Genomic DNA, 12,638 nt, shown 5'->3' on the forward strand with positions numbered 1-12,638 from the left:
ATAATGTACATCTTTCAAGTTCCAGCTTAGATATTACTACCTCCATGAAACCTCTCTGACCTTTCTAGTTGGAAAGATTTCTCATCCATCTGATCTCATTCTACTCCTCTTTGTCATTACTTATCACATCTAATTTTTATTATATCGTGTTTTATCTATCCCTTCTAGGCTGTATCTTTGTGTCTCCTCTAGTGCCTACTATAGCATGTTGTCAAGGAAGCACTTGGTTTATGTGGAATCCCACACAAGTAAATGACCTGTTTACAGTTTTTCTAAGATCTCCTAAGTGTCATGTTTCACCGATATGATGTATGACCATCACCTTACAATAATTACCATTAAAATTTAGCAGGGAGGCTCCTTATGTTTTTTGTTTAAGATTACTAAATAAAATTATATTTTGGGGATTGAATAATTGATTTGTTACAGCTGACAGAGCAAAGGAGCACATTGTTAGTTTTGACAATAATAAATGAATAAATATTTCTATCAGTAAATCAACAACTAAGGTAATGATTTAATTTCTTTATTAAAGTCCTATTCTTATGCTTGGTTGTGGGATGGAGGTGTCTTTAGGGTTCTCAAATAATATGCCAGTGGAGTAGCATCTGGAAAGTGTTTTTATATAAGGGTCCAGCATTTGCTATGTTTAAGTCAAGCTAGTAAAATTCAGAGGCTTATCAACAGAACACTGGTCAGAGGGTTAGAAAGTTTTATGACTTCAGCAAACTCATGAAGCTCATCTTTCTAAGTAGAAAGAGGCTGAACCTTACACAAGTGATGAGATCACTTAACCAACAAACTGTATTCTTGGAGTAGATGATAAATTGTTAGCAATTCAAAGCCCAACATCAGATTTATAATTGAGACAAGAGGATCAGTTGATGTATACATTTCCCTCAATTCAAAATGTTTTACTGAGTTAAAGAATGCATTGAGTCTTATTTCCCACAATTTATGATCTTTTATAATAGCTTTTATTATTTCTAATGGTTTGATATTCCATCTTTCACATGACCTCTAAAACAATTGTTTTAATAAAAAAAGTCATAACTTGGAAATAAAAATTTTAAGTCAACTAAGGTTGCAATACATGGGGCTAAATTCTTGAACTTGGGATTAGTATAAAAAGTGAACAAGAGGTTGGAATGACTATCCTTTCTAGAGCTATTCACTTTCCAAAGAACCATTTTTTCCATAGTTGGATACAAACTTTTATGTATGATGAAAAATTTATCCGAGGGTGAATTGAGAAATCCAATAGAAGAAATCTTTGGCAGAAAATAACTTTTCTGAAATATGATCTTTTCATATATTAAAGGTAATGAAAAACATAAAATGTTAAACAATTAATTAAGGAATAAATATAAATTAGATTTGAATTTCTGATGCCATGGATTATAAGAGTCCAGTATGCTTAATGTTTACTTACTAAGGCCTAATATTTATGATTGGAGACAGATCCAGAACCAAAGGATTACGGAGCTTTAAAGAGTTGGAAAGGCCTTTTAAGGATTCCTAGTTTAACTCCCCTTTTATATTGCAGATGAGCTGAGTAACCCAAAGCCCAGGAGGGTGTATTGAGGGACTTGCCCAAAGTTGTGGGTAAAGAAGTGGAGCAGGGGCAGAGCCAAGGGATTAAGCCAAGAGTATCCCTGGACTCTAGAGCCTGTTTCTCTCCCTAGTTCACACTACTTCTGAAATCTGGGGTTGGCTTTGTTCCTGGGATAGCTTCCCCCAATACAATCTTTAAAAATGTTTTTAAACCCTTACTTTAGAACTAAGTATTAGTTCAAAAGCAGAAGAGCTATAAAGGCTAGGCAATAGGACTTAAGTGATTTGCCACATAGCCTGAGGTCACATTTGAATCAAGGACTTCCTGTCTCTAGGCCTGGCTCTCTATCTACTGAACTACCTAGCTGTCCTCTCCCATCAATCAACAAAAGTTAAACTACAGCTTAGTAGTTTCCAAATATAAACAAATCTGAATTTCAAAGTTTTGTGAACTTTTTCTTTTAACAAATGATTTTTAAAACATTAAAACCCTCCCCTTGCAAAACAACAAACAAGGATCAAAATAACCCCCAAACTCCTTACCCTCTGTCTTAGAATCAATACTAAATATCCATTCCAAAGAATGGTGGTAAGGACTAGGCAGTGGCTATGCTAGTGTAATTAGGGCCACATAGCTATGAAGGATCTGAGGCCACACCTGAACCCAAGACCTCCCATCTTCAGGTCTGGTCTCTCTACCTCTTGAGCCACCTGGCTGACCTACTAGATATGTTCTTTACTGAGTATTATAAAAATTGCACAGGTAGAGCAGGTGTCTAAATTGATGAGATAACAGACTGAAAAAAGCATCCAAATAATAATCACATCACATAGTCACAAATTTGATATAAGTAAGGTACTAAAAAGATATATGTTATTATTATGATCTGGGATGCAAACTTCAACCCAAACACACCTGGAACGTGTACGTTTCCTGCTGATTCCTGGGCTATTGCTCAGACGGTAAGCTGTTGGAACACTTCTTTCTTCTCTTCTTCTCTCAGGTGAGTGAGCTCTTCTTCTAGGAGACCTTGACCGTGACCTGAATGAAGATCAAGGAACTTTACTCATTGCTGGTTTGGTTCTATTATATTACTTCTCTATCACTCCAGTAGTAATCAGACATCATCTAAGCCTATAAAGTGCTAGACAGAAGGTTCTTGATGATGTGGTTATTATAAATCTCTCCACATGGTCTAGTCTGTTTCATGCCAGAACCCCCCCTATATCCAGGTTTCCAAACAGTCTTCTCTCTTGCCTTTCTCCCAAACACCTAAATCTACACAGTAGACGTCTTATCTTTCTACCTATATATATAATTGAACCTGGGGTTGTCTGCTGCTTAGCCAATTCTCAATTATATAAAGTCTGATGATATGATTTAAGGATTACTTAGGCCTTAGGCTTCTTTCCTATTTTTTTTTTTTTAAATTTGGTATTTTCCCCTGCTCATTAGTAGATTTTACTACTATGGGATATGGGAAAGGCATTGCAATTCAAAGTAGTTAATTCTATTTGCTGCAATTTCAAGTAAAAGATTTGCTTGAGGAGGAGGCTAAAAATAAGATTTGGGAATTACCTGTGAATTTTATTTATCCATGGTATCCCTCTGTCCCATTAGCATGGATAATCAAGAATTGGCAGCAGTTCTCACTGGGACATGGAATTTACCCAACTCTCTAACACTGATTTTTTTTTTTTTTTGGCTCGAGGCCTAAATATATCACCCAATTCTGAACATGTCTTTCCAAATTAAAGTTAAAGCACCACTTTGTTTTTAAGTTCATAAGGCTTCCCAGAAATTATCTACTCCAATGAAAACTTTGACATGACTTTTCATGTGCCTGAGAGATGACTTCTATTCCTCCAATACCACAACTTGCACAAACCAACAATAATCTGTGAATAGTACTTCCACCTGGGACAATGGCTCCCTTTAGGGTCAGAGTCTGTAGTCCACTTAACAATGGCTTTAGGACTTCTCTACTGCATTTTTTTGTTCATTTGATAAAATTATACATTTTCAGGAAAACATGCAATAATCAATTGGAAAAAAAATCATCTCTTCCCTTGTTTCCATAACAACCTGCTTGAAAACAATCTAAGAAGAGCAGTTTGATTTTGCCACTTAAAAAAAGGTTCTACATTGATTCATTTTACTTACAATTAAAAAAAAATTGTTGCAGAGACCAATGATGCATTAAAAGACCAGTTATAATCACATGCCACCCTCTAGATTTCATACAGAAAAACCAGAGCCCTTCTTCAGGAAATATAGCAATGGAACAAAACCCTTTCTGATACAAACTATGGTATCCAATCAGTTTTAAGCTCTTCTCTCATGTAATTCTTCATAACTGAGAAAACGAATTTTTTTTTTTCTCAGACCTTTCTTAAGAGTTATAAAACAGATTACAAAGGTTGAGGTCAGTTAGACACCTTGACATTTTACCAGGTTTTCCCTCAAAAGAGCTCCAGGAGTCAAATCTTTTCGTTGTCGAGGCTGCCTGATAACTGTCTTGATCTGTTGCTGCTGTCACTGATGAGCTGCTCTGACATGGCTCCGTGCTCAGTGTCCCTGTGGATGCTGTGGGTCTGTGATATGGAGGCACACACTTCACATTCAGAATAAAATGTGCTAGTTTGGGTGTTAACTAGAATCCTGAAAAAGCTCTGTACCTTAATCAAAGCTCTATTACCACCTTATGGAGCACTTACATGGATAAGTCTAACAAAACCTTCACATCATCAGGAAAAGTCACTTAGCTTTTAGTGCTTGTGAATGTATGATCTGGCACCCCCAGAAACACTCTGTAGCAATTTGAGATGGATATGATTATTAGCATTAGATTTCAAATCATTCTGGAGAAAAGGCCATTTAAAAATTCAAATCAGTAAACTGCATGAGATATTAAAGTTTTATATTAATTACAGCTGCTCTCATGCTCCGTATAGTACTAATTAGGCTTTTACAATGGCCATATATTTAAATCTTAGAAAACCACAACATAGCTAAAGAAAATGACATTCTATCTTTTAATAAACCACCCAAATAAAGTAAATGGAGGTTTTTTCAAAACCTTTTAATTGTCTGAATTTGTAGTCTTTCAAACAATCTCTGAAAAAAAAATTCAACTCCATAGGCCAAATGTTACTTTAAAAATGAAAACAAACCATTATTTTGAGACTTACTTAAATGATTATAAAAAGAAACTTTTGAGGTTACATTTGAAGGAAACAAATCAAAACATTTTTTCAAGAACTCTTTCACTAATCTACAACTATCTCATCTAATATATTTTAGTTATTATTTGAAGCCCATGAACTAAGTAAGTCTAGTTTTTCTGATCGCTACGCAAATAAACCTGAAACAATAATAGGGATATTCTCAGTTTCTAGTTCTCTTGAAATTTAAGTGGTGGATGTAGGTTTTATCTACAAATCATTTATCTTTTACTAAGTAAGAAGCTAGTGGGCCCAGATCTCTTTTTTTCCTACATATACAAATAAATATATGTACCGTCTGATTTTAGAATTATGGCTTCTAAATGATGTGTGCTCACATGAACACAGTCAATATTTTTATTTACATGTTTAATCTTTCTACCTGCATGATCAGCAGACTGAGCTCATCAAATAGTCTACTTTGGATATGATTCCCCAAAACAAACCATGATCCTGCCTCTGCAGGCTTCAGTCTGGTTACTTTCCCAACATTTACCTTAACGTTTTAAGGAGCCAAATGTGAAGTTGAGATGAAAGTATTTAGAGAAACAAATCATTTATGATAAAACACAGAGAACATAGAATCATATAGGACTACTGTACATAGAAGCTGATGAACTTTTGAATTAAAAATCAGGAAATTAAAGGAACTAAGTATCTTACTAAACAGGATCTAGATAACAAAATTAGAATAACATCAAAGATAAATTCAAAGATTGCACACTACTAGATAAGTACAACTAAAATGATAAATCATCTTACCAAACATTTTGAAAATACATTTGAAAGACAATAGGTACATTATGATTAATAATTCAAACTATAGAATTCAAGTTTCAGGAAATGATATTAAGCTGTGTGAGAAACATCTTAAAATCATTTATTCCAAAGACAAAGGAAATATTCCAAATGCAACTCAGAGAAATGTAAATGAAACAATACAAAAGTGTTGCAAGTTAATGTTGGTTTAAGGAGAAAAAAACTTCAATATCTTATCTTCACTCATCTTTTGTGAAGCATTATACTTTCCTTGAAATGTGTAATTATATATGAGATTTTCACTTGCGGGATCTGTAGGTATTCTATAGCTAAAATATGTGTTACATAGGATTTCAACAAGCCCATAAGTATTAACGAGTATTCAATGACTGTAGGGTTCTCCCTCTACCCCCTCACTGGTAGAAATATGCAAGATTGCATGTCACTTTATTGTTTGGAGTGGTTAATTTCAAAAAGAAAATATACCTCAACTGCAGCAAAACTCCATCTAATCGGAAATAACAGAAAATGGCATCTTTAATTTATTAGTTGGTAACACTCCTTTAAGAAGAACTATGTAATTCAAATTATTCCAGAACTCCTAAGTAATATATTGCTACATGTAAATTTACTATCTGCAATGGATTAAACTATCTGAAAAGAAAAATGTTTATAAATTATGACAATACACCAAGGGTTGATGTATTGAGGGGAAAAACCCTATTCATACATTTGAACATTTTACTTGCTATTGTGAAAAATGACCCCTCCCTCATTTTATGTTTAGTTTCTACTCCATTCAGACACTCCCAAATCATTACTAGTAATGGTAGCATGCAAGGGGAGAAATTAGGTAGCCAAAGTCTGCTACCAGCAAAGAAAAGAAAGCAATACTGAATAAAACTTCAAGTAGCCATTCTACACTGCTAATGCTGAGCCAGGAGCTTGCATAAAAGAAGGGAATTGAAAGCACGGAAGCAAGAGCTTGTTTAACTCATGTCCCTGGGATTCTGGAGGCAATACAAAGCAATGCCAGCTCTTCAGCACAAATGAGGCTCTTATTTTTCTGTTGTTTAGGCTCTTGAAGGATGGTTAGGATTACAGTAGATTACTCAGTACCATGGGACTCTCTTTACAGGATGGAATACAGGGAAATGAAGGAAAAAGGAGAAATGTCTTCATCTCCAAAGGTAATTCCTGGGTACAATGTTAAATTGCAAAAAATTTCTATTTTACCAATTATTACTGAGGGCATCAATTTAGTTTGGTTTTTGTTGTTCTGCAACTTGCTTGGCATCGCTACCTATAAAAGCAAAATCTCCATGAATTGAAGGCTTAGACCAATCAATTCAGTTAAAACTTGATTTGACTGATGATTTTTTATGAACTGACTTATTGGTCAGTGGCCATTTCTGTATCACTATAAAAACGCTGAGAGCTAGAAAACGATTTGCTGTTGTTTTGATATATTTTCATGCTTATATCAAAATATTTTATATAAAAGGGTAAAATCTAGAGTAAGAATATACTTCTTGAATATATCCACACTGGATCAACACAATCCTTTTTGATAAATTAAGAAAGAAAGATTAGTAAATAAAATCACAGCAAAGCTAAAAACATATACCTAAGTTTTAGAATACTACTTTTAATTTCTGAATATAATCACTTAGAAAACAAAATGTGTTAACAATTACATCATCATTTTCTCAAAGCCGAGCAGGTAGAACAAATGTACACATTGTAAATAAAAAAGTTTTACTAAAAGATTTGTTTGAATTAATTTGGAAAGAAATTTTCCTAAGACCAACTTCTCATACTTAAGCAATGAAATGAACATTCTACTTCATCTTCATATTGTTAATAGTCTTCAAGACTGTAAACTTTCTCAGTCCTGTAATAAAGAATTTTCTGTATAAGCTGCAGCTCTCTGCTGCTCTAGAAAGAGTACCACTGGACTTGCTATAAATGATTATAATTACTTTTCTGCATTTGTGTTACATACCCTCAGCTATATGCTATTGATTTAAGTAGTATTTTCACATGAGAAAGAAAACACAAATGCCCATCAGTGGTTTTCAGAGAGAGACAAGAGGAACAGAGAGATAGCTATTTCATTACCAAAATATCCACGCGAGGTAGATTTGATCAATATCCTTCTCTACACACATCACCCCCTCCCCTGGCCAAACTTCCCTAAAATACTAGAGAGCTTGTTATGTCTTTTTCAATTTTGGTCTGAGTCACAGTAGGGTTAAGTCCACCTATCCTAAACCATGGCATTTTAAATGCTTCTATACTAGAACAATATGATATTGGGCAAAATAGCATTTTATCTATTTTGTAAAAAATAGGACAGGATAAATCCATCTTTTCTGTTGAAAAGAAAATATACAAAAACCAAAGCACCAATTATTGAAGACCATGGAGAACAGAGGTTAAAATTTAAAGGATAAAACTCTGAATTAAATGATTTTTTCCTCCTGTACTGCCTACAAACAGCTACTCATAATAAAGCACTGAATATTGTGACTCATGAAAGTGTGAATGCCTTTCACATTGTCGGAAGTATTACTTTTGTTTACTTCTTTTGCCATTAGTTTCTCAATCAACAGATCAAAGAGAAGGACCTTCCTCATGATGCTTTCCTTTACATGAAGACTTTTAAAGCAAGATAGTGACTGCCAGAGGGAGGTTTAGAAAAATGAGCTTTAAAACTAAGCAAAACAAAGTAAAAAAGAAAACCCACTTTTGTTATGCTTTTTATAACCTTGTGAATTTTTCATTCACCACATATACCTCCATTACTATGCAGAAAGATTACACATTTATAATTCTACCAGCAAAGGTTTCCTTGGTATGGACATTTGGCATCAAAAGAAATGAGACAGTAAAGAAGAGTTTACAGAAAAAAAAAGAACCCTCTATTTTTCAGGCAATGCTGTATGGGACACATTCATTAATCTACTTGATGACAGATGACTTGTTAAAATATAAACCATTTAAAAACTGTCCTGGCTGGAGGCCTTGAATACCCCCCCCCCCCCAATAAGCTCAATCAGGGCAGGTTTGATGTCTTATTTATCTCTGTATTATTTAGGAAACTTTCCAAACAGCAGGCACTCAAGAAATATTAATGGAATTGAAAAGACCATCTTTGGACATGCTGAAAGTAAAAAAGAAAACAAAATATCTAATTTTCTTTATTATTATTCCCTACTCTATTTTCTGAGGATTTAATGAAATAGTTCAAATTTCTCTTAAAATACAAACTAACCTGAAAAGCGGAGACTATTTTTTTGCAGACTCACCTTGACCGTCGGACAGTTCTATAGGCACTGGGAAGAGAATGCTTTGCTTTTGAATGTGATCTAGACCTGGACTTAGATGATGAATGATACTTGGGAGAGCGGGATCTTGTCCGAGACCTTTTTTTGTGCTTTTTCTTTTTCTTTTCCTTTTCTTCTTCTCGGGGAGGATCTTTACTTTTGCTTGAAGGCCGTTCTGGTGGCTTAACTTCCAAAGCTGGCAGAGGTCTCACTCCAGTCAGTAAAGTACATGGCATATTATTGACTTCCTGAAAGAATGAAGCCAACAGCTAGCTATTAAAAATCCTGCTGGATTGGCTTGAGCATGTACTAAAACTCCCTATATAAAGAAGGACCCCCCACACCAGTAAAACAATGCTTTTATATCATACTCGCCCTGCTCCTCTTCGATCTTGATCCCCTGGTGAACCTAATCAACTCTACCGTGTCCTTTACAGTCCAGGGCCCTCTTTAGCCTTGGGTCACTCTTACCATCTGCTACCATTATGCTGCTGAATGTAGATGGAAGAAATGGCACAACTGTTTTGACTGGATCCACTATAAAATTATGTTATACAAACTCAACCGGGCTCTCACCTGTACAAGGCTATATTTTCAGCACTTCCTTAATTAATTCACTGTTTCACACTCCACAATGGCTTTTCTAAACCGTTTTCAGCTTTTTCAAATTTCCCATGATGGCCTGTCCTGTCCCCCTACCCCAGTGGTTCCCAAACTTTTTTGGCCTACCGCCCCCTTTCCAGAAAAAAAAAATATTATTTAGCCCCCTGGAAATTAATTTAAAAAAAATTTAATAGCAATTAATAGGAAAAATAAATGCACCTGTGGCCATCACTGCCCCCCTGGATGGCTGCAGCACCCACTTTGGGAATCACTGCCCTACTCTCTCAGCCAAGGACCTTGTCTCACATTTTACTGGAAAAACAAACAGAGGTAATGGCAAATGTTCCCCTGCATCTCATGGATGCCTGCCAAAGCTAACTCCCCTCTGCATGAATAATGAATTTTGTTTCATCCCATCATCTCCAGAAGATTGCTTCCTCTATCATCTCCTCAATTTCTCTTATCTTCAACCTCTATCTTCCTAATGGTTGCTCCTTTACTACCTACAAATATGTCCACATTTCCCCCATTCTCAAAAAAAACTTACTCGATTCTTCCATTTACACTACTGCTTTACATCTCTTCTGCCTTTTGTAGCTAACGTACCTGAAAAAGCTATCTATAATAGTTGCTTCTATTTTCTCTCTCTCAATCACAGCTTTGGAACTTATCATCCCACCAGATCTGTTCTTTCCAAAGTTATCCATGATCTCTTATTAGCCAAGTCCAATGTCCTTTTCTGAAATCCTCATTCTCTTAGACCTTTCTGTAGCCCTTGACACAGTTGATCATTCTCTACTTCTTGGTACTCTCTTCTCTCTAGGCTTTCTGTATATACTCTCTCCTGGGTTTCCTCCTACCTATTAGGCAGACTTCTCCTTCCTCTGTCACCTCTCCTGGATCCTTATCCAGGTTGAATCAAGTAACCATGGATGTCCCTCAGGACTCTGTCCTGGGACCTCTTCTCTTCTATATTACTTCATTTGGTGATCTCATCGACTCCCACAGATTTAATTACTATCTATATGCTGATGATTTTCAGATCTACCTTTCCTTCCCAATCTCTCTGCTACTCTCTTGTCTCCAATCAGACATTTCAAATTAGAAGTCTAGTAGACATCTTAAACTCAGTATTTTCTAAACTGAAGCCCTTATCTTTCCTTCTACAACTTACTCTTTCCAAATTTCCCTATCACCACAGAAAGCTGTATCATCTTTGTCTCTTCACATCCTCATATCCAATATATTGCCAAGGCTTCATGAATTCACCTTTGTAAAACCTCTTATGCATGTTCCCTTCCCTCTGATATTGCCAGTCTCCTAGTGTGGGCCCTCTTCACCCCACCCCCTGGAATACCTCAATAGCCTGCTGGTAGGTTTGCCTTCCCCAAGTCTCTCCTCATTCCTAATGAGCAGCTCTGCCCATGTCCCTCTCCCACTCAATAAACATCATTGTTCCCTATCAGCTCTAGGATCAATAAAGAATCCTCTGTTGGTGTTTAAAGCCCTTCATAACTTAGCCCTCTTTCCCTGCCCTGCCCCTTTCCAGTCTTCTTATATCTTATACTCTACCACATACTTGTTGATTCAGTGATACTGGCCTTGCTCTTACAGAAATAAGATATTCTATCTCTAGGCTTCAGGAATTTTCTCTGGCTATCCCTTGTGCCTAGAATGCTCTCCCTTCTTCATCTCTGCTTTCTGGTTTCCTTCAAGTCCCATTTAACCACGTTCCCCCCGCCCCCAATGTTTCTAAACCCTTCTTAATTCTAGAGCCTTCTCTCTATTAATTACTTTCTCTTTATCCTGTACATAGCTTGTCTGGCCATAGCTGTTTGTTTGTTCTCTCCTGCAGTAGGCTGTGAAGCTCCCCATGGATGAGGACTATTTTTTGTCTTTCTCTGTATCTCTAGCTTTTTGCAATGTCTTGTACATAATGGCTGCTTAATAAATGTTTAATAATGGGGTGACTTTAGACACCGATAGTCCCATCTGCTTTAAATCACCAATCTCTCCTGTGGCATAACATATTTAACTAGGGTGTAATTGGAGAAGTGACTAAAGTAATTAAGATAATTTTAGAACTGAAAATTGTCAGGGTAAAGTTTTGAGACTACACATACATTTTCATCAATGTGTTTAAGTCCTGCTTCTGACACATACAGCATATCATCAAATGAATCCCTTTGTCTTAGTGTCATAGGTATTTCCCTAAAAATTTAAGTGTGAGAGAGTACTGGTAGGGGGAATTTCTTAATATAGAGTTCTTTATGTCAAATGCCATCAACAGGTAACTCTCAAAAAAGAAATCTTGGCAGGGGAGAAAGAAAAGCTTTTGGTCTTTGGAAACTCTTCCCTATATACTAATTTCCTCGATTGCATCCACATACCCATTTCATAAACCTGGGGGGCTAAAGACTAGTAAAAGAGAAGCAGTCCCTGGGTTAAGTATGAGCCCAGAGGATGGAACAGCAGAATATCAGGAACAGTCTTGGCTCCTCTGTTCACCTGTGTAGGCAATCAGGTCATTCCCTATACTGACCATGGGCCTTACTAATTCTTAAAATGGGGGCAGCATTTGCTTGGATGAATTCCAAGGAATACTCCTTTCTAACTCTAACATACTATGATCATATGGTTTTAATGGACATTCTTTGAGGAAGTCTTCATTTTATTTTTGTCAAAGAAACAAAGAACAATTTACTTGGGAAAAGTGATTAAGTTCTGTTTTCTGTTAATGTGATAAAGTATCCTTTATGAATCATGGCAAGACTCTAAAAATTGTTCCTCATCAAGGAAAAAACTTAAAAGATACATCCTGTTTTAAGATAATTACTGCATGTGCAAAGGTATATAGCCCCTGAACACCTTTATACTAAGGACAGAAAAGGTCATTCTTCAACTCATTCTAAATGAATAATTTTAGCTACAGTCAATTAACCACCACACACCTCAAGACATACTGAGAAATCTGCCATTTATCATTTTGGGCCTCAGAGAATTCTGTTGCAAGGTTGATTTAAAACAATTCTAGTCAGGGAGGCACTACAGGTTTGTCGCCATTTCAAATTATGTCAGTCCCAAGTTGCTGTTCCATAGGAATTAGAAAAAAATCAGATTTATCAGTTATAATTTTCACTCTATCTTGACATTTCCTCCCCCATTTGT

The 12,638-nt window shown here is 35.9% G+C and overlaps 1 protein-coding gene across 3 annotated transcripts in view; it reads right to left on the reverse strand.

The window, feature by feature from the left end:
- LOC123244579 (splicing factor SWAP) overlaps nucleotides 1-12,638 on the reverse strand; it is a 119,586-nt gene that overhangs the window by 22,157 nt on the left and 84,791 nt on the right. For 2 of the 3 annotated variants that reach the window (XM_044673093.1, XM_044673111.1), the window contains 3 exons: nucleotides 8,850-9,115; nucleotides 3,994-4,149; nucleotides 2,471-2,596 (listed from right to left, as the gene is read on the reverse strand). In XM_044673093.1, the coding sequence (XP_044529028.1) occupies nucleotides 2,471-2,596; nucleotides 3,994-4,149; nucleotides 8,850-9,115 (548 nt within the window). The remainder of the gene's footprint in view (nucleotides 1-2,470; nucleotides 2,597-3,993; nucleotides 4,150-8,849; nucleotides 9,116-12,638) is intronic. The other variant, XM_044673102.1, reaches the window with a different exon arrangement.

This window comes from Gracilinanus agilis, chromosome 1 (assembly GCF_016433145.1).
Source record: "Gracilinanus agilis isolate LMUSP501 chromosome 1, AgileGrace, whole genome shotgun sequence".
Taxonomy (NCBI): Eukaryota; Metazoa; Chordata; class Mammalia; order Didelphimorphia; family Didelphidae; genus Gracilinanus; species Gracilinanus agilis.